At 36.6% G+C, this 23,120-nt stretch overlaps 1 protein-coding gene across 4 annotated transcripts in view; it reads right to left on the bottom strand.

Annotated features, from left to right (window-relative positions):
• nbn (nibrin) overlaps positions 1–23,120 on the bottom strand; it is a 49,145-nt gene that overhangs the window by 8,635 nt on the left and 17,390 nt on the right. Inside the window, exons 7-16 of one of the 4 annotated variants that reach the window (XM_073924942.1) lie at positions 22,723–22,913; positions 21,372–21,469; positions 20,580–20,712; positions 14,453–14,779; positions 12,596–13,214; positions 12,446–12,508; positions 8,199–8,360; positions 7,876–7,989; positions 5,482–5,531; positions 2,086–2,218 (exon numbers count right to left, since the gene is read on the bottom strand). In XM_073924942.1, coding sequence (XP_073781043.1) covers positions 2,188–2,218; positions 5,482–5,531; positions 7,876–7,989; positions 8,199–8,360; positions 12,446–12,508; positions 12,596–13,214; positions 14,453–14,779; positions 20,580–20,712; positions 21,372–21,469; positions 22,723–22,913 — 1,788 coding nt within the window. In that variant the 3' untranslated portion in view covers positions 2,086–2,187. 4 annotated transcript variants of the gene reach the window in all.

Raw genomic sequence — 23,120 nt, 5'->3', positions numbered from 1 at the left:
GAAGCTGCTACTATCAATAGGAGTGCAGATAGTAAGAGTGCCTACAGCCCAGACACAAAAAAATCTTTAGTGAATTAATCTTGTCAGTGTGAAGTCAAGGATGCTTGCACTAAGCTGTAAAAGAAAGCAATACCTAAAGAGCGATGATGTAGTCAAAAGGTTTGATTCTTAAAGATTGTTGCAGACCGCACAAACATTTCTGCTGTGAAATACCAATGAACGCACAATTCATGTATATTAATATGCACACAGTTAATAACAAGCTAATGCATTTCCTTGTCTAAAGATTGACCGTACACAAACATGGCCTTATCCTGAAAAAAAGAAATGTTCTATTCTGTCTATTTGGATGTATCTATTTGGAATTATAATATAGAACACATAGCACTTTAAACAGAAAATTAATATAGTTTATACCAGCGCTTCACTGGTAAATAAACTTGCATAAAAGGCTTCTATAACTACATATTTGAGTGATCAAAGAGTGAATGTGTAGTGCCACTACAGCAAAAGAGCCATGAGCTCCTGATCTGCACAAGTCTGAACTTCAGACAAAAAAAAAGGCCAAATTGCAATTCCTAGACAATGTGTATCTTTCCCATCAGAAAACATCCAAACGAGCCTTACTCTGTAACCCAAAACAAGTGCCAAACCTTGCAACAATACATTTATATTATTATTTATAGTAACTGCAGTGCTTGTCACCCACTAAGGTCATTTTTAAGTAAAACTGATAAATATGGAGGTTAGAACTGATAGAATTAAGTTGAATCTAATGTGAAAGGTTTTAGAGCTTTGGACTCATGGCTAGGGCCAGACAGAATCTGCAGATTATTATTATTATTATTTTTGCTATTTTTGCTGAGAATTTTGTTAAAACTCTGCAGATTTATGCTGAATGATTTTGGGAGTATCATATATAAAAACTAATGTATGAAATAAAAAAAAAACAATGCATTTCTCACTTTTATTTAGTGTTTACAATACAAACACAATTATGTCCACTTATTTGGTAAACAAAGCAAGTCTCCGACACTGTAAAACCCAATAAGTTAAGGTAACTCAAACCATCTGAGGAAACTGATTGCAACAAACCATTTAAGTTCAAAAACTAATCCTAATGAGTACTGTAAACTTAATTCACTTGAGTAAACAGCAATTTAAGCACTGTAAAACCCAATAAATAAATAGAACTCAAACAAATGAAGTACTGTAAAACCCAATAAGTTAGGCAACTCAAACCATTTAAGGAAACTGATTGTTAAAAACCACGAGTTAAAAAAAAAAACTTTTCTATAGAAGTACTGTGAACTTTCTCCATTTAAGTTGAAGTAATAAGGTATCTGATTACCTCCAACCTTGAGTTCAAAACTCTTCAGCTGAGTAGAATTAACTTTCAGTCAATTTTGAGTAACTATACTCATTTGATAAAGTTGACTGTTGGGTTTTACAGTGTATATAATATAACTACTAAAAAGACAGAAAATATTACTTTACAAACTGTATGGTAAAGAAATGATATGAACATTTTAATATTACTATTATTATTTCACAATAATATTAGTGAAATTAATTTAAAAACTGAATATAAATTTAAAGCATATACACTGACTAAACCATGGGCTAAAAACCTGCAGAAATCTACAGATCTACAGATTTCTGCATGCGCAGATTCTGTGTGGGCCTACTTATGCATGAAGGGTTTTATAGAAATTAATAGCGAAATCTTTTACTTCATACTCATCTGTTGTGCCAAATAAATGTTTTATTCCTTAGAAGTAATGACTTATATACCTTCTCAACTAGCATTGTTAAAGTTAAGTCTCAGCATGCAAGTTTAGACTGCTGAGGGTATCTTTGTGTGGAGTGACAGTTTAGACAGTAGATATCATCTAAAGACTTGAAGGTACACTTGAAGGAACCAAAACAACAAATCTGAGCAAATGAGAAAGTTCTTAAATACAAGACTGACTGTTTGAAGCTGCTTCGCACGGTGATGTGAAGTTGGTCTGGATGTGAATTAAGACTGCTCAGTTTTGTAAAACTTCAACTTTTAATATATATATATATATATATATACATATGTTTTGTACACAGTATTTTTTATTAGAGAAATAAATCTCATAAAAACGGACATGTGTTTTTCTTTGCAGTCTTGCATCACACAGACATTAGTACTTTAATGATCTATCGTTTCTTTGCAGGCCTAGGGTTGTACCTGTGAGAAAAAGAGAAAAAAGCAAAATGGATTCAACACAATTGAAAAGCATTTCTACAGACCCAACAATCATTCCCACAAAGGCTTTTAAAATTCCTACCCTACGGTGACAATTAGTAAACAGTGATTGAATAACCGAGTCAACTGACACAAACTGGTGTGCTGTAAAAATCAGACATGGTTTAAAAGTCATCAAACCAGACATCCTCCTCCATAAAACATGTCTGGGACTATTCATTAGCCCGGGGGAGGGAGCTGGAGAAGATGTTGGAAAAACAGAGGTGCTGTTTTCTTTTCATTCTTTTTATTTTCTGTGTGATGTTCCCACTCCATGCATGACTGGCTGAGCAGATTCAGAGATCAAACAGTTGTGTTGGACAAACCACACGGCCGTGGCTGTGTGTATATTTGAGGGCGCGAGTGTGTGTTGTTTTGCTTAGCAGGAGAAATGGCACCACTTGAAAGTCCCCAGTTAGACAGGTTCAGTCTCCAGGCAACTATTCCGTGCCTGAAGAGGCCTAACCCTTCTTTCTCAAAGGAGTCTAAGACACAGGAGTATAATGATGATAATGATGTTACGGTTGTATGTGATATAACCTACGCCATTGCCCACAAGACAAAGTTACAATTATTGAAGCTAAAAAAATGTGCTGGTGATTTGTATTTAGTAAGTCTGACATGCCATTATTAGTTCATAAATATTACTGTTATAAATAATTAATAACAAAAGTACACAATCTTGATTCTTGAAGCCTGATTTATACATCTGAGTCATGTGAACACAGATGGTCTTTGGACGGTCGCATACCCTTCGCCGTTTATCTGAATGAGCAAGTTAAAAATACTTGTACAGCAAGTTAGCATTACATTTATTTCTGGTGTGAATAAAACATCTGTGAATAAGCTAGACAGGCACTTCACTTTCAGCTAATATTTCTGAAACATTTCTAACATTAAGCTAACATTTCTAAAAACATGCAAACTGCCAAATTGACAGCACCAACAAAAACGGCTTTGGATTGAGCTATAAACTATCTGTGCATTTACACTGAAAGTGGCGAGAGTGTCAAAGTAGCCAAAAGTCATTCATTTTCAATGGGAGCCGGTGGAAATAAGCGGCAAAGAGTGGCATGGCGCGTCTTTGCCAGTGTGGGTGTCGAGGAGAGTTGAAATAACATCACATTTATGGTAATGAGCTATGATGCAGTTCAGCCGCAAACAATCAGAATGTTATAGCCACCGCTTGAGAGGATCCCAGAGAACACAGTCCTGTGAACTTTGGTTCCCAAGAGTTTGATTATTGCGGTCACCGGATTTCCAATTATCTATGATGTTTTCTTAAAGAGACATAGACTAAAAAAAGTTACTGGCGAGTGACTGATTTCATATATATTTTTTCTTTAAAAAAAGCAGTAATCTTTGTTGTTCTCCTATAAACACTACACATATATGATAAAATATTATTCTAAATATGAAGTACATTTTAGACAAGAAAGTTCTTGGGATTTAGGGTTCGCAAAAAAGCAATCCTAAATTAAAATGTTATATTTAAAAAAAGACTTGGCCATGACCCACTGCCATGTGCAAGGGTGTAGATTTGCCTTTGACATTGGTGGAGACATACATCTCAGACATTATCCCGATTATTGTTTCATACAATCATAGAGGCCAAAATCGAAATCAAATATCGATTAATTCCACAGACTTGGTTAATAGTATTACGGTGAAGTTGAAGCAAACTTTTTGCACATGTAGGTTACTTAGGGCTGACGGAGCATTATATTATTTTGAAGTCGATTAAATTGTTGGTAGAGACATTTCAGTAATTGGTGGATAATGATGGCGACACGTCCCCTCCGTCCATGCCAATTCTACACCCTTGGCCATGTGCATGACTGTGTTGTTCATGAAACTATATCAACACATCAGTTCACTCAAAATCACTCAGGAAAGGCAAATAAGTCAAGCTTAACAAAACACTAAATACAAAACACAAATATCAATGGAACTCAGTGGGAACTCTGTGTTGTACAGTAATGATGGTTGACAGATAAATGTTAAAAACATAACAGGTTATTCTCTTAGCATTTCTTTTTCGCAGTTTTATCTTAGTATTTCTTTGTATATCCTGATTTCAACTACTCTGGTCAAATCCTGAAGAGTCTTATCTGTTGTACTAGTAGTTTTAAGATTGCACAGTAGTCCATGAGACTGGTCAAGGTCAAGATTTTTCTTAAATCAACTTAGATTTGATAAATAAACTAAAACCCAAACTAAATCACACACCCCTAAACCTGAACATACTCTGATACACTTTATTTTTCCTGTGTGTTTTTTAAATGCTAGGGCTTTTCACTGCTATAAACACTGCTTCATTGCTTTTTTTTAAGGAATGAAACAGAAAAAAAGGCAAAAGGTAATGGAGTAATACTGAATTGATTTTCGTTTTTTGGCCGTACTGTCCCTTTAAACCTTCACTGTATTTTTTTGGTCTTAATCACTGTGTGTTTAAACAGCAGGAGCTTGTTAGAAATATCGACGGGTCTTCGCAGCCCAGCGTGACCTCAACTGTGAACAATGACTTAAAAGCAGCTGGGAAATCATTGACGTCATACTTTCCAAGTGTGCTGAAAATGAAGGATCTGCTAAAAGGAGAAAAAAATCCATTGGAGAACTCATGCGTGATGCGGTGACACTGGTGGATCAGACCCAGTGGCTCATCAATTACCAAATCACACAGTTGATGAGTTCATGAATTCAGTTCATAAAAAAATGTACAAGACTATAAAAAATAATAAATTGTGAACTTAAAGAAAGAAACTTTCTGTTCCTGACTGAAGATTTTCAGTCAGATGACTGTTACGTCAAAGTAGACCACTACATATCTGAGAGAGGATTCGAAATGGGGCACAATACTGGGAACAGACGTCGCCCTGTCCTGCCCGCTTCAGTGCGTACTAGTATCCCGTCGCTTAAACCGGTCTCAGCCTGTCCAAGGCAGACTAAGCTCTCAGTGTGCCAATCATAAATGCTATTTGTGAGCTCTGATTTTCTGGGGTCGGAGGTCAGTGTGGTGTTAGTTTAGGCAGGTGGCGAGTGTCTGGACGAGGATGAGAATTGTACAGGGATCAAACAAGATCCGTCTGTGTTTAAATTAGCTTTAAAAGTGCTGACGTCACTAGACGCCCCACTAGATTCGGCCCAGTCAGATCCATGCTCTTTATCCATACTTTTCTGCCCTACTGCCTGCATAGACTGCATACCTGAACAAATCGTCTCCCAAAGTCTCCTCTCGTTCGTTCAGCTTCTCCTCCTAAAAGAGAAAGAGAGTGTGAGACTACTCCAGTCATGTATGTCTACAAACCCATGGCTTGTGAGTAAAAGCAAGACAGTACTGTATAAATCAATTCAGAGAAGCAGAATTGTGCAGAATAATTCAATTTTTAAAAACATTTGTCAAGACAATAGCTTTTGCTTCAGAAAAAAATAATTAAGAGATTAGTTCATGACTATATAAGGTATAAATTTAGAGCAGCAAAGTTACTGTAAATATTGCTATTCAGATATTTAGCTTTTTAAAATCACATTTACAGTTAATTTTACTTCTCAGCAGAATAATAAAGAATACTTTTGGCAGAAACTGTGGTATTTTGGTGGTGAAACAAAAAGTCGATGTCTCCTGCATTTTGAGAGTCAAAAAACATTCAGAATACAGCTAAACAAAATGAACAACACTGAGTGTGTTCAACCACCACCTATAGTGTGAGCCCTGCTACATAATAATGTATATCAAACTTTTGATATTTGCAAAAAAGTAAACCTTTCGAATTGCGATTGCACACATACGAGTTAATAACATTGCATGAGATGGATGGAATGAAAACTGGTTTATTTTCCTCTGTTTAAAGTGATTTGATGTAATTTTGTGCACAAAGTAAATTTGCAATTTTAAATGGAAACTACTACTGCATATGTGTCAAACTCAGTTCCTAGAGGGCCACAGCTCTGCACAGTTTAGTTTTGTTTACCTAATTCACCTATACTGCATGTCTTTGGACTGTGAGGGAAACCGGAGCACTCAGTGGAAACCCATGCCAGCACAGGGAGAATATGCAAAGTCCACACAGAAATGCCAACTAGTCCAGCCGGCACTCGAACCAGTGACCTTTTTGGTGTGAGGCGACACTGCATAATCACTGAGCCACTGTGCCGCCCCAATATATAAATATATCGGGAAATTTGCTGATGTACCGTCAGTAAACATGGGAATTATTTTTATCAAGCATAAATCCCTGCACTCAGAGTTTAGTGAGGAGACCAAAATGTTTTTTTTTCTTCTCTCATGTTCAGCTTATGAAAAAATATCCCCAACAACATGGATTTTCTGAGGATGAGTAAATTAACAGCTAATTTTCATATGTGGATGGACTATCTCTTTACCGTTCAACAATCTACAGGATACAGTAAATGAAAAAGATCCCACAAATACAATGGTGCTTAGAGGAATTTTACACCTACAAACTTTATATTTCAAACCTACAAATGAAATTAAACGCAATATATAAATAGTTCATCATTTAAATATTTGCAGTTAGTACAATATTTTAGATGCTCTTGAGCCAATTAACAATATATTAACTTGATCAAAATATACATTCAAAAAATGTGTATTGCAATAACAAAGCAATTCATTAAAAAATAAATGATTTCCATTTTGAAAAATCAGTGTCATGACAAAGTATACCCATGTAGAAGCCCCCTATATAAAAAAGCATTAAATGTGGCTGCAGATAAGTGTACAGCTGTGCATGAGGGGGGTGTTGAAAAAAGACTTAAGTGATCCCCGTTACCGTGCCAAAGTAAACCACGATGAGCAGATTACTCGAAATTACTCTATAATCTGAAGTGAAATGTTTTGAAAACCTCCATGCTGTCCTGTAATGACATAAAAGCTAAAAGGCCTTTTATCGATAATGACAGTGCAATTTTAGCATTACTACTGTATATAACAACTGTATTTTCTACTATTTGTTTGAATTTGTTGTCATTTTGTTTTAATTTGAAATCTAGTTCCTGTTTGCATAATGTTTTTTGGTTTATTTGTTTATTTATTTACTTGCTACTTTAATGTTAAAATGATAGTCACCCAAAGCTGAAAACTCTGTCATCATTTACTTGTCTTTCTTGTCTCAAACCTGCTTGAAAAGATGTTAGTTTGAAAAATGCTGAAAACAATTAACCCGCTTCCATTGTATTTTATATCCTACTATGGAATTCAATGGTTTTACTGGTGTCTGATATCCTATAAAATATCTTTGTGAACTACTTGAGGGTGATTAAATATTGTGTAAACTTTAATTTTTAGGTGAACTAACTCTTTAGGTTTTTGTTGTTGCTAATTCAATTAACAATAATTTTCAGCCTTACAAATTTAGTTTGAATTATCTCTAAATAGTATTGAAACCCCTGCTGATTGGTTAATGGTCAAACAAATAGGGGATGCATCATTATTAGAAATATTACAAATTAACATTAAGTCAGCAGTAACTTGACATATATTATACTCTAAATGCAAAAATAGGAAAAATTAATGAATATAGAATAATTTATATCATAATAACACTTTTTCAATGTTTTTCTGTGTGTTCTTCTCTTACCTCTGCTGCCTGTCTCAGCCATTCCTCTAGTTCAGAGTGCTTACTGCGATTATGAGCCACCAGATCCGAGCCTCCAATTATCTTAGGCAGCCCATCAAATCCAGGGACATTTTTCTACATGCGTAAACACACACGCACGCACGCATGCACGCACACACGCACGCACGCACGCACGCACGCACGCACGCACGCACGCACGCACGCACACACACACACACACCAAACATTATACTTTTAAAAATGTCTCTAATGCAGATAAACAAGGCATGACGATACTTGGTCACAATATTACAGATGTGTGATAATGAGACGTTTTGTCATACCTTGCGAAATCTTTTGACGTTCTTGTCATTTGGATTGTGTGTCTGTAATGGGCCTGGTCTTGATCTGGAAGAGTTGTTCACTGTTAGAGACATAAACTGAACCTGCAGTAGCTTCCTGGGCAGATCGGGGTCATTCTTAGGTCCGGAATTGGAGGTTGAGGCCTGAAAATCAGCAGAGATTTTATTACACAACTCATAACTGTGTCTTGCTTTCTACAAAACCTGAAATATGCTGCTCCAGGTCTATTTTGCTGGATTTTCCAGACATCATTGTTGCAAACTGATATTGTTTTGCTTGTATCTCTTTGAATAAGAAACATTAGGAATAGGAACAAACTGCACCGGGTGAGCTACTAAGCAAGTTTACTACTTAAGAAAAGCTGTATTAACATGTGGAATATTTGATACAAAAGTAAACCATAAGAATCTGGACTGTTTTCTCCTTAATGGAAAATTAGGACAGCTTAAAACATGTTTCGGCAGTTATTTTTAAAATTGTTACACACAGTTGAAGTCAAAATTATTACATTATAAATCAAACCCATTTTCAAAAGTAAAACTATTTTTGCATTTTTTTTTTTTTTGCTTTGCCATCACATATTTTAAACCAACTCTTTTGTAACATATCAAAATTCTTCCCTGTCAGGTATATGGTTTAACCAGAAATACATTTTTACATTTATAATTCCATTAACAATTTGACTATTGTTTTTTAAATTTCATAAAATTAGCTATTGAATAAACAGAAATCAAATAACAGTAAAATGACTGAAACAGTTAAATTAACTGATTCATAACCTTTTGAGGCTGCATTTGAAGGAACCATCAATTCTTTTCTAAATGAGACAGCCGTCGTTGTGCCGCAATGACACAGCACCCTTCAAATGCATCCTTCGGAGGATGCAGCCTCGGAAGTGAGTTTTAAAGGAACCCTCCATTTTTATTTGGAAATAAATTGTACACGTCACCTTAAGACTGAGGAAATATAAATTTATATCATCTAATTTTAAATGAACAATAATCTACGTATAACTGAAAAGTTATATTCTTTGGTTTTTAATTATATCATTTCATTGACATGCCAGCTAGGAGGGTCATTTAACCTTTGCCTTGCTGACTACAGGCTAAGCCAAAGTGATGCAATTATCAGTTTCAGGCCTGAAAAAGCAGTTTACCCTGCCGACCACAACTCTTAATTTGCATACTTTGTTTAGCCATATCCTCTCCTCCTAAGAACACAATATAGACATGAAATCTTTGTCTTAATTGAGACTTGTGTGAGACTTGTGACAGACTTGTGAAAGAACTTGCAGACTGCGGACCTCTAGTAGGCTCTTGCAGACACATGGACATCTTAAAGACGCTGTATGACTGCAGATTAACCAACACGTCTCAATAAAGGAATTCTGCTTGTTTCGAGTATCCTGGACTGGGTTCTTCTCTTCTTTCCACTCATTTATTTTTTTTACAACAACTTGGTGCCGTGACCCGGATAGAGACTGAAATTATCAAATTCTCAACAATTTGCCACAAAAGACTGAAATCCACCTGGAATTCAACTTGAACCTTCAAGATCAAGAAAACTTCTTCAGACGGAATCTTCAGCTCAACGCCAATTTGAAGTCACTCAGCGGACGTCACAAATTCTCAACTATTTGCTGACTACAACCCTGATGAACATTGAAGCTACCTGAATACAAAGATCAGATCACTCCAGACTAAATCTTTTCAGCTCAACCTCGATTTGGTGAGTTTCACTCTATCAAAAGAACCATACAGACCAGTCTATACACATGGTTATTCTCTGCTCCATTAGAGAAAAGTTAACAAACAGCTGCAGGGTTTGTTTAACAAAAAGCTATCCTCTATTTCAATAGAGAAGTAACAGTTTATCCTCTGTTCAGACAGAGAAGTAAAGCCTTACGTGCTATTTTATTTTAAAAAGTTATCCTCTCTTCAGAAAAGTTAGGCCTTATGCTCTATTTTCTTTTCTTTTATTTTGTTTAACCTCTGTTCAACCAGAGGAGTTTAGCTATACAAGCTAATTGATGTTATCTCTTGTTCAGGCAGGAAGTTTTAGCAACATGTGCTAATATTGTTACCCTCTGTTTTGCCAGAGAAGAAATTACAACACTTTCATCTGAAAAGTTTTAGTATTTTTACTTTGTGATAATAAGCTCACAAAATGTTCAGACAGAATACAAGACTGATCACTACAACTGAAAAAGGTAGTTTAACAACTCCTTTATTGTCAGATCAGGATTTCAAATCGCTGCTACGACAGCACATAGACTCAATTACAGAGTCAGTCAGACTAAATTTGACAAAGAAATTTAGCATTGACCCGGATAATGTTTTGACATTGGATGAATGCAAGAAAGTGCTTGATGCATGCATTCGCAAAAACAATGTAAAAGGCATTATCTGCTGCTACAGAGAATTCAGTTTATCTCGAGCTAAACAACAAGCTCAAGCTAAATCAGAATTAGAAAAACAGTTCCAAGAGCTTCATGCCAAGATAACCTCATTAACAAAACAACTGAACCTAAAGAAATCAAATACTGACATTGAAGAAGTTAGTCAGCCTGATAATAAACATCCTGACTTACAAATTGTCTCTGAAACAGACATTTCCATCCAGTCAGATAGCGATTTACCTATAGGTTCAGTAGAGGTTTGTGGTGCCATAAGATCTAAGAGAACTAAGAGTTCACACAATAACACTTCTGTTGTTCAAATTCAAACAGTTTCCAGAACACTAGGACCTAAAGAAATAGATAGATTGTCTCAAAGCTTACCATCAGCGCGCACACATTTTTCAGAGTTTAGCAGAGCACTAATCAGCAAAATGTGTCTTTATGACATGACATTAACAGAAGTCACCCAGCTAATGTCTCAAATTCTCACTGAATCTGAATTCAACAGTTTTGAGCATACTGTGACCTCTAAATTACAACATGCCAGTAAGGATGATTTGAGAGAGGGTGTTTTGAAAGCTCTGAAGAACATTGTTGGCCCAAAGATTGACTGGTCAAAAGTGACTTGTTGTGTGCAAACGAAAGACGAATCTGTGAATGAATTCACTGAGAGATTTTGTCAATCTGCCATAACTTACAGTGGATTAGCTGATAATTCGGACAGTGTGCTAAATGATAAGGGACCCCTAGTCCGCATCTGGTCAGATGGCCTTGCAACTGAATACAGACAAGCTTTGCCATTTCTTAATATCACCTGGTCTTCCACCACTCTCTGAAATAATCTGAACAGTTTAGCTTTGTGGGAAAGAGACTCTCATATCAAAGACAGAGTCAGACTTGAAGCAGCCGCCACTAAGGTCAACACAGAAAAGACATCAAATCACAAATGTCTTAGGAAAAATATCTGTTGTCATTACTGTGGTAAAAAAGACCACAACTCTTAATTTGCATTAAGAGTTACCTCAAATCACTTAATCTGAGAATATAACTGAAAACAAACAGGAAGTGCATATTCTGATTTCAATTACAGATTAGAAAGGCAAAAATTTTTTTTTTTCTTAATGACATACATGGATAAATTGTTCACCACAAAACTAGCAATGTGAGCTAATAAAATCATATGGCTAGTTTTGATTTCTTGGGGACTTAAAATTTAACATCCTGATGTGACGAACATGTTATCACAATATTGTCGTTACTTGTTTTATATCAGTGAATTCAAAAAGGTATTACAACCAGATTAAATATAATCTAGCATATGTGTTTTACAGCACAGCATTTGTTGCATAGGTTAAAAAAATCTGAATAAAAAAAAATCTATGTGCTAACAAGACAGGTCACCATTTTCAAATATTGCAATGCCAACAGAAAATGCACACACACTTGGGTGTTTACTTTTACATCACTTAGGCACTTCCTGAGTTAAAAGTGAGGGATAATGCATTAAGACCTTTCAAGATAATTACCAGTGTTTGTGACACCTGTGTAACTGAGTTTTTTATGGATTAAAAGTAACCGGCTTGCATGGAAAATAAAGTAAAATTTTAAGTTTTAATGCATCTTGCAAATATTTCAGCTCGCAACTGTCATAAAGCTTTGTTTAAATTTACCTTTATTTGCTGTTATAAGCATGTCTTGTTATCATACCAATGTTACAGGATACATTGGAGGAAAACAGTGTAAACATGGAGATCATGACGCATCTGAAACTGTGAACAGATATGTTTCTAATGTGTAGGTAAAAACGGCATCTGCTTTAAAACCTCTCACCTGCATTTCCTGTTTGAGAACAGCCTCAGAGGTCTGGGAAATGCCATTTTGGGGCCTTGAATTCTGAAAAACAAAAACACTGAACAAGCCGTTCTGCAGATAAAAAAACAGACAAGATATGTTTGAATCAAATAATGGCTGCCTTCATACCACAACAAAGGACACTTCCTCCTTTTTGACCTCTTCAAGCTCGGGTGTTTTGTTTTTTGAGGGCCCCTTGTTTGCAGAACTATGTGCTTCCAGATCTGGAGGTGACCTCTTTGACTGTGTTTGTGTGTCCTGATTTGTTACAGCTGGTCCTGCTCTGTCCAACTGCATGCTCTGAATATTGCTGGAACTGCTTTGCTGATTCTTCTCCCCTTTCCTGCCTTTAGACTCAGTGACCTCTTGCTGATTTGATAATTGTTCGCTATTGATTTTGCTAGTCAGTCCTGACTCAAGACGTTGTTTTTTATTAGCTGCAGTCTGCGGAGGCTCATCCATCTCGTCGGACATTAAGAATTCAAGCTCTTCAAGTGACATTTCTAAATCATCAGCAGCTGTTGGTTCTTCTGCGCCTAATAGGGTGTCCTGCTCAGGTTCCTTTCTTTTCTTGCTGCTAGAGTTTTGACCAGTTCCACAAGCCTGACCTAGACTGGTCTCCTCTGATGAGGTTTTGTGAGATCTATTGACAGAAAAACTTTGCTGGATGTCATCTTCATTATCTTTGATGTCTTTCTTGAAGAATTTGGGCTCTGGCTGGACAGAACTGGCACTGCTTTCACGCGGCCTACCAAGAAAACAACAACAACAACAACAAAAAGAGTTTAAATGAAAATAATGTATCACAAGTGGTCATTTTTGACCATAGACTGTAAAAGATATGGAGGTAGTATCCGTGACATCACCTAAAGGTTTTTGAATAACGCAAAAGAAGCTACACACAGGGGGGGTCAATCGTCGCCATTTTGTTCACGCGTCACTGAACCGACTGTGGGATACCAAACAAGGGCAAAGAGGCGGAGCTACAGACGCATGCTAGCATTTTGCTTAGACTGGCTTTTCTTTGGGAGAAATGCTTAATACTTCATTACCTGTGACTCGTTTGTGTTCTGACCACATATGCTTGGTTGTATACTATAGCAATAAAGTGTTTAGTCTTTTAAAAAAACACAGTTAAAACACTTTGTGCCACTATACATTGTACCTTTATTATCCCCAAATTGTTCAAATATAGTCTGTGTTAGTAAATGCAAGGCAATTTATGAAATCCAGGCATAACACTGTATGACAACGTTTCAGATGACCATTTTATAGCCTACAGCTAATCCATCTGTCAGATTCTGGAGTGCATTACAGGTCTAAAGAAAATTTTAAATGTTAAATTATCCTAAAAATACAAATACATTTATAGAGATGGTATACAAGTATATAATTTCACACACCTGAGAAATGGAGGCAACTTAAACGGTTTGTGAGCACAATTAATTGTTATTAGCATACTATTGTATCTGATAATTTCAGGAAATAACTCCAAAAGGCAACTGACTGTGTAAAGGAACATTAAATAAAACAAAAATACTATGTATATGCAGAATTCAGGAGCTAATCCGCTGGAATCCGCTGAGGTGATGAGACAGTAAGCAGTGAGACCAAGTGAGATTAAGGCCACGCCCTTAATTATACAGACTTAATAAAACTTAATATAAATGAAACAAATGAGTTGTAACAAAAAAAAATTCACCCCTTCACAGTTGTCATGAAGGGTAATATTAGCTATATGCACCATCTTTTGTACCAGGCTGTAAACATGTTTTTATCAGCTGTAAAACTAGGCAGTTTACCATTGCATTCAGAAATAATCTGGATTTCCTGGAGTCAGCCCCCAAAGGCAAGTCGATGAATTGCTGTTTTAGTTACTTTAGTAACTAATTTTTTGACAAACATTGTTACTTGATCACCAAATTTGTCTATCAAAGTAATAAATTACATTATAAAATATCTTAAAATAACTAGAACTAGACTTGCCTTTTCTTGCTGGAAGGCTGGAAGAAGCTGGTGAGGGCTGTCTGTTTCTGGGGAGAATGTTTTAATGTGGTGTTGCCACTGGAAGGCGCTTTCTGTTTTACAGGACCTTCAACTCTTCCCCTGGCTGAGACAACAGACCCTTTCTTCATCTTCTGTTCAGATTCAACCACACTGAAGCTCTCAGAGGACATCACTGTTTCTTGGACGATGCGGGTAGAGGAAGGTTCCTGACCAAGGGATAAGGGTTTATTGGTTGTTGAGGCTTTCTGTGTGGGATTGGTTTTCTCTGGGGTCTCTCCAACTGCACTGATCCCACTTGTAACCATCCTGAAATGTGTTAAATAAATAAATATTTATAACCCAAAAAAGAAGCATTAATCAATCAGAATTTTGGCTAAAATGTTTGTTTTCTGAAATCCAAACTGTATTTTTTACTATATACACAGATAAGTCAAAACATTATGCTGTTGGTCCTTCGCATGGAGCCAGAACAGTAAGCCACAGGAGAGGGTACTCAACAGAACCCCTACATGTCAGATCATTCAAGTTCTGTTGACTGAGATCTGAAACCACTATGGATACAAGATGTCAGTCTAGCACATCCCAAAGATACTTGACTGGATTGAGATATAGAGAAAACTTTATGGCCAAGGCAACTTCAGGCAACTCTTCATCATATTCTTCAAAGCAGCCCTGAACAATATGAGCAGTGTGGCCGCAGGGATCATGATTCTTCTACCCTCAGAGAGTGTACCAGATCTGCAACAATGTTTTTGCAACCACATCAATGGTTTTATGCCGCAGTCAAAGTGAACTTTTTGCTCCACAGACTTCCATTCATAAGCATGCAAATGCAAAAGACCATTTCAAACAGAAGTTTTGCATGTTGCTGCATTCAAAAGTTCAAGCCTGGTGACCTCTGACCTGCAAAATCACATCACGTGATTGCGTGAAACCAGTAGAAGATCAAAACATAACCTCTCTGCACAGAAATTTAAATATGGAGAAATCGCTCACTTTATCATTGTCTAATCTTGTTTTATCCTACCCAGTTTTGCAGTGCTGTACGATAATTTCACAAGCTCAAAATTTATTGTGACCACAGCTATAGAACAGAAAGCTACACCAAGCATCAGATTCCTCTGCTTTAGTGGCATCCACAGCAGAACTTCCTTTAGTTCACATCAAACAAGACATACATTTGTGTCTTGCTTGGCCAGACCCCAATCTGTAGTTTGTAGTCTGGTCTCCAACCTTAGACATTCATTCATTCATTTTCTATTCGACTTAGTCCCTTTATTAATCTCGGGTCGCCACTGCAGAATTAACCACCAACTTATCCAGCATATGTTTTATGCAGTGGATCCTCTTCCAGCTGCAACCTATCACTGGGAAACACTCGTGCACTCTAATTCACACACATACACTATGAACAATTTAGCTTACCCAATTTAGTGTTTCGTAATGTTGCTAGACGACCATTACTGTTTTCTCAGAGGATGACAAGCTAAAAAACATTGCTGTCGCTCTGATACAAGTTTTATTTATGGAAAAAAGTACAAAGTACTGCAGTGTTGGTGTGTTCTGTGTTTGTCTGAGAAAACTGATCTAACTGAAATTTGAATATTCCTTACAAGCTGATCGATCTATGCTTGTCACGTGACTTGCAGTGCTTTTGCGGCCCGGGGTTTTATTTGTGCGAGCGCATCATGCCGCTTGTTCACGCAAACCGCACATCTCCATTTGAAACAACAATCTTGTGCAAACTATAGACCTTTTTTTTGGCTGCTGCATGGAGGGCGCCATAGCGACTACTGGTAGAATGGTTAGAAGTTATGTTTATCAATGTTTACAACAGGTCATTTGTGCTCCGAAAGTGGGCTTCAATAACGTTTTTAAAGGATTACAGAGTGTTTTTGTGACACACAACTTAGAAAGGTGTCTGTTAAAGCCGTTATAATGTGTTAGATGTGGTTCAAGTGAGAGAAAAAAAAGATCTCCTAGTTCACATGTCTGCCGTCAGAAATACAGTGTGTGTGTGTGTGTGCGCTTCCCTGGCCTGTCAGCTGTTAGGTCAGCGGCTCTTCAACACACACACACAAACACAAACACAAACACACACACACACACACACACGCACGCACGCACGCACGCACGCACGCACGCACGCACGCACGCAATACTTCACAGCATTATAGAGCAAACCAGATTACTGACATGAAACTTAACAGTTATGCAAGTCATGCAAATTGCAAAAATGACCAATAAAAGTCTGTTATTGATACTCTGCTGGTTGATTTGCTGTTCATTCTTATCAGGAGCTGTTTATGTTTCATTTAGTGTGTTGTTTTTACCACGGTTTGTGTTTTTCTGTCATTTTGAAATGACACTAGCCTATATTTTCAAATAGATTAAAACTATCCTTTCAAAGATGTCCAAATGTGACTGTTTATACGCATCAAATGCCAACCGGAAGTTCTTAAGCCTCCTTTGCACTGCACACGACAAGCGACAAGCGACAAGCGACAGACCAGAAGTCATTCACTTCCAATGGAGAGTAGTCTGGGAGTTGTGTGGAGCTTCGATCATCTCCGTATGCAGAAAAATCGGATCCGAGTTGAGATGCGGATCCGTTGAAACATTTGAACTCCTACGACTAGACCGTATGGGACTGGCCGACCGGATGTGATGTATTCCAGTGTTGTCCAAGCAGGTCCTTGTGCGCAAGATGAGAAATAGGAGTTTATTTGGTTATTTTTTTCAATCAGAGAATGTCTATATTAAAATAAACAACATTTCTTTTCATAAATGTAAGTAATAAAGTAATAAAAATATGTATTTTTATGTTGTCTCCACATTCCCTCCAATATTTTTAGCGATCTATGAGTTTCTAGTATTCATTCATTCATTCATTCATTCATTCATTCATTCATTCATTCATTCATTCATTCATTCATTCAACCATGGTCAACGCACAGAAAATAAAGACTCTTGCTTTTGCTCTCCTTTTTTTCGGACACTGTGAGAACAGCTTCTCTCCCATGGAGCATGTAAGAACTGAAAATTCTGTGTGACTGCCACAAGGGGGCGTATTCCGACAGTCGTGTCCAAATGTGCAGTGGAAAGGCGGCTTTAGCATTCTCCTTGCGCATACACGCTAACCATAATGGGGATTTTTGTGTTCTAAGAAAAAGGTCTAAAGAAATACGCGATATACGAACGGCCGTTAAAAGGCCGCCATTATTTGTTATCTCTATCAGTTTATCTTCTTCTTGCACAGACATGCTGGATTCACCTGGTTTGTTGACAAACGGGTTGCAGATCCATTCCTCGGCAGTTCCTTCACTTGGCCTTTACCCCTTGGCAAAGAAATTTTTAAAAGACATCTGTTTCTTACTCATTTTGCTGCTTTTGGGTTTAATTAGGTGCTAAAGTGACCGAGATGTAAGCGAGAGAATACGGTCATTTTTCAAAATAAAAGGCTTTTCAAAATAAAGGATTGTTCAGACTCAAATAATATTAAAAGTGAAATAATGATTTCCTGTGCAGCCCGGTACCAACTAATCCACGGACCTATGGTTGAGGACCACTGAGCTAGGGGACAAAATGAACCAAGGCAACATGATCATTCTCCTAATTGACCACTGCTAAAGCCTGGTTTATACTTCTGCGTCAAATGATCGGCATGACCCACAGCGCATGCAACGCGCGTAGCTGTGCATTCATATTTCTGCACGCTGTTTCTGTTGCTCTGCAATAACACCTTCGAAATGCTAGAGGGCAGTGAAGTGTTTATGTTCCTCTGTGTCGAGTTTCTTCACTGGTGTTTTGTTTGTTCTAAACGCTTCCTTAATGCACAAGTGGTTCAAACTCACTCATTTTGAGGCCGGAACCAGCGGACGTGCAACAACTTTAACCATAAGGTAAACACAAAACAAAACTTTCCATCCGGAGCTCCTTCACGGGACTCGACACTTGTAAACAATCGCTCCATCAGACACTCGTCAGCGCTTCCAAGCCGACCAATCACAGAGCTTGCGATGCATGTCATTGCGACGTGTAGTTACATTTTTTGAGAGGTGTATGTCAGTGACGCTGACGACCATGGCGAGGGCTATGTGTCCACACGTCGGCCGTGTCATAGCATACGTGTGCGCTTGACGCAGAAGTATAAATCAGTCTTTAGAAATGTTTCAAATATAACGCGACACCCCACAAAGCTCGCTGAGGCCCCCTTGTGGGCTGGGACCCCCCTGTTGGGAACCGCTGCCTTAAGGCTGATTCATACTTCTGCGTTAAGCACACGCATATGCTACGCCACAGCCTACACGTCGACGCATAGCCCCTCACCGTGGCCGTCAGCAACTTTGACGTGCACCTCTCAAAAAAAAAAACTAGCTTATGTTTGATGTTAATAATAAACTATTATGTATTATATGCCAATATAGAGTCTGTTTGTTTTATACTCTCATTTGATTAGTTGTGAAATGAGAACTAAAGCACATATTATTATTTATTTATATTTTTATTATCACACACATGTATATAAAATGATGTCTAATAAAACTAAATTCTAAATTCTAGTCGAAATAAAACAAATAAGACTTTCTTCAGAAGAAAAAATATTATCGGACCTACTGTGAAAATTTATTTGCTCTGTTAAGAGAAAAACATTTTAAGGGGGGGCTAATAATTCTGACTTTAACTGTATATATAAACTTTATTTGTTTTGTTTTTGGGCTACCAGTGGCCATGTTTATATTACTACTGAATGAAATTACAAAATATGACTTATTCACCAATGTGACTGTTTCTGTTTCTTTATTTTCTCCCAACAATGCAATTTAGTGAGATGTGATTACATAATGAACAGATACAGTTGAAGTCAGAATTATTAGAATTATTTTTTTCTTTTTTAAATATTTCCCAAATGATGTTAAACAGAGCAAAGAAATTTTCACAGTATGTCTGGTAATATTTTTTTCTTCCAGAAAAAGTCTTATTTGTTTTCTTTCGGCTGGAATAAAAGCGGTTTTTAAATTTTTAAAAACCATTTTAGGGTCAATATTAGTAGCCACTTTAAGCACTTTAAGCAGAACAAACCATCATTATACAATAACTTGTCTAATTACCCTAACCTGCCTAGTTAATCTAATTAACTTAGTTAACATTTACATTTAGTCATTTAGCAGACGCTTTTATCCAAATCGACATACAAATGAGGACAAGGAAGCAATTTACACAACTATAAGAGCAACAATGAGTAAGTGCTGTAGGCAAGTTTCAGGTGTGTAAAGCCTAAGAAGAAAAGCATTAGTAATGTGATTTTTTTTTTTTTTGAGTACAGTTAGTGGTATATCCAGAGAGGCAATTGCAGATTAGGAAGTGAAGTGGAGACTAAATAGTTGAGTTTTTAGTCGTTTCTTGAAGACAGCAAGTGATTCTGCCGTTCTGATGCAGTTAGGGAGTTCATTCCACCAACTGGGCAGATTGAATGCGAGAGTTCGGGACATAAATCTGCAGAAGTGAGAGCAGATAAGAAGGAGCAAAGCCAGAAGTCGCTTTGAAAGCAAATATCAGAGCTTTGAATTTGATGCGAGCAGCAACTGGTAGCCAGTGCAAACGGATGAGTAGCGGAGTGACATGTGCTCTTTTCGGTTCATTAAAGACCACTCGTGCTGCTGCGTTCTGGAGCAGCTGAAGAGGTTTGATAGAGTTAGCTGTAAGCTAACTCTATCAAATATATACACTATATACAAAATAAAAAGGACAGCTACTATTCATACACTGTTAACATTAGCCTTTAAATGTCCCTTTAAGCTCTATGGAAGTGTCTTGAAAATTATCCAGTAAAATAATATTTACTGTCATAATGGCAAATATAAAAAAAAAAAATCAGTTATTAAAAACTATTATGTTTAGAGATGTGCTGAAAAAATCTTCTCTCTGTTAAACAGAAATTGGAAAAAAAACAAAAAAACAAACGGGAGGCTAATAATTCTGACTTCAACTATATGTCATTAATTAAAAGTAGTAAAGTCCATTTGAAAAAATAACAACAGAGTAAAATGTAGCCTGTCCAGTTTACTAAAGAGGTGTTGTATATTATTAAGAGTACATACGCTACCTGCTTTGGTCCTGTGAGATTTCAGTGTTGACGACATAGGCTGTGATATTCTGGGAAGGAGCCGCGAGCGCAGTCTCATCCACAGCCGTGCTCTGAGAAAGTGTTGCTGAGGCAAAGACTGGATTCGTTTTCACTGATTCTTTAAATGAGATATTGAGAAATTGTTACTGATGTGTCAGGTTTCTGCATAAATCAATCCTTTTAGCCAAACTAATATCTGCTTCTCAGATGTAAGCACTATATACACAATAAAAGGACAGCTACTATTCATACACTGTTAACATTTTAACATTATAAAGTCAAGGGCTATTTTGGGGTTTCCGCTTGGATTTTGACTACCCAAATTTAAAAGCATCCTAAATCCACATGCAGAGGTGTAAATTCCAAAACTTGGTATCCTTGTAAAGAAAACCCTTTGAATTTAAATGAAACACTGTTGAAAGTGATTAAACCAATTGTATATGTTTTCTGTGTTATAATAAACCCCTTTAAAGAAGAGGCACTTTTTTTTTTTTTTGCAAACTCAAGTTTGAAAGTGTACCTTTTAGGTTCTGTGTGGTCTAGGTTGTTCTATTATAATCTATGCAAAAGTTATTCTATTAAAACTTACGAGAGACCAGAATCACTTATGGGGTATTGGGGAAGTACAGGCCTTCAAAATTTAAAGAATGCGGAAGTAAATGACATCAAAAACCAGAGTTTAGGAGGTTAAAACCACTACTACTAATATTGAGTAATGTTCTAGAGCAGTCTGTCTGCACCAGCCATATTTGTAACTGTTTGCAAACCAACCTGATTGCAAAGAAGAGCAGGGATTGCAGTATGTCTGATTACTGACATGAATGGCAGCCAATCCAACCTCAGATTCAGTGATAAAGCGCAAACCTTTTCTGTGTGAGCAAAACAAAACATTAGAGAGAAAATTAATACATTCTGATACATAATAAAAATAATGAAATAATATGACGTAATGAAAATACATTATGAATCTTACTTGGCACTAAAAAAAAACTACGTATAAATAAAAAAAAACTAATGAAAAAATTTAAATTAAATTAAAATTATTCTAATTAAACATATTATTATTCATTTATTATTTTATCATGGAATAGTTTTTTACATTCTTACATAGATGCAATAAAATCTTATATTGAATCTATAAATCAATACATTTTTATTTTTTTAGAACAGAATAACTTATTTGTATTAACTGAGGAGGAATTCTTCTTCTGGCACAAAACAAAAACTGGACTAGAACACATGCATGTGGGTCACAGATGTCCCTTTTTGTTTAAAAAATGATTTTATATAAAAAGCAAGCATAAATGTCAAATATTTGTGAATCAGATTACATTTACATTAAATTATATTTATGTAAAAAAACAACAACAACATGCCTATATTAACCTTTGCTTATAAAAATATTTAAAATAAAAATCATACTAAATTATACAATATTTTATTTAATTAAAAACCTGCTGGCAAACAGGTAAAACCTAGCAATGTTCCCAGCCAAACAAATTAAGATTTAAAACGACAGAAATTTAGTAGTTTGGGGCTGCACAGTAGTCTTTAATTTCTTCAAATTAAAAGAGTCTTGTTCAGTTAATTATTATTTCTATTATTTTTTATGACTTCAACTGTATAAATAAAAAGATTTTTTTCCCACCTTCATTTTAAAAATTATCTCTGTCTACATAAAAATGCAAAAATGCACTGTCAAGGGCATGCCGAATCAGTAATAAATGCTCTATACAGCAGTGTTGGCCAATCAGAGAAAACTTAACAGAATGCACACTGATATCATGAGGCAAAAATTCCACACTGTTACAGCAGTTCTTTACTCTAGCTGGAAAGTTTTGGTTGCAGTCAGCTGATACGGTGTTTTCATGTGGACGAATGTTCAAACTGCTAAGATAAAACTGCGGGTTTGATAGTACCCATGTGTTCTTGTGGACAAGGCCTTTAACACCTTTGACCTAAAAATTTTAGATCAGTGTGGCGCAATTTACCCCTTTATTACATGCATTACACACATAAAAAGCAGCGGCTTTATCATCGTTCTCAATATACTAAAATAATTAGTATATATATGGTCTACCCTTATATGAGGCAACATAGACTGGGCAAAGCACAAACACACCTGTGCAGAATTTGGCCCACAGAATCCAACCACTTCTTGGAGGCTGGAGAAATCACAGGCTGTGAGTTTCCTGAGATCATGTCGAGCACACATGTGCTGCTGGACTCCAGGAGTGAGACAGGCAGAGCGCCCTCGTCCAGCAGCTGACTCACACCACCACCACAACTCACTGCCACACTCAAACGCTTCATCTGAAAACATGCACCAAACAACTGTAAAACACTCGTCCTCATTCAGCCGAGAGATTACATTGATGTTTTTACAAATTTGTATTCAACCTAATTACATCAGTGTCCTGCATCAATATTAAACTGCAAGTTTAATCTCAATGATGAAAAGTCGATTTAATAGACAGTTGGCTAATAAAAGCTGTTCAGTTTGTCTCACTCAGACTTCCT

This window comes from Danio rerio, chromosome 16 (assembly GCF_049306965.1).
Source record: "Danio rerio strain Tuebingen ecotype United States chromosome 16, GRCz12tu, whole genome shotgun sequence".
Taxonomy (NCBI): domain Eukaryota; kingdom Metazoa; phylum Chordata; class Actinopteri; order Cypriniformes; family Danionidae; genus Danio; species Danio rerio.
Note: the sequence above shows the minus strand (reverse complement) of the source record. Positions and strands in the feature narration are given on the sequence as shown.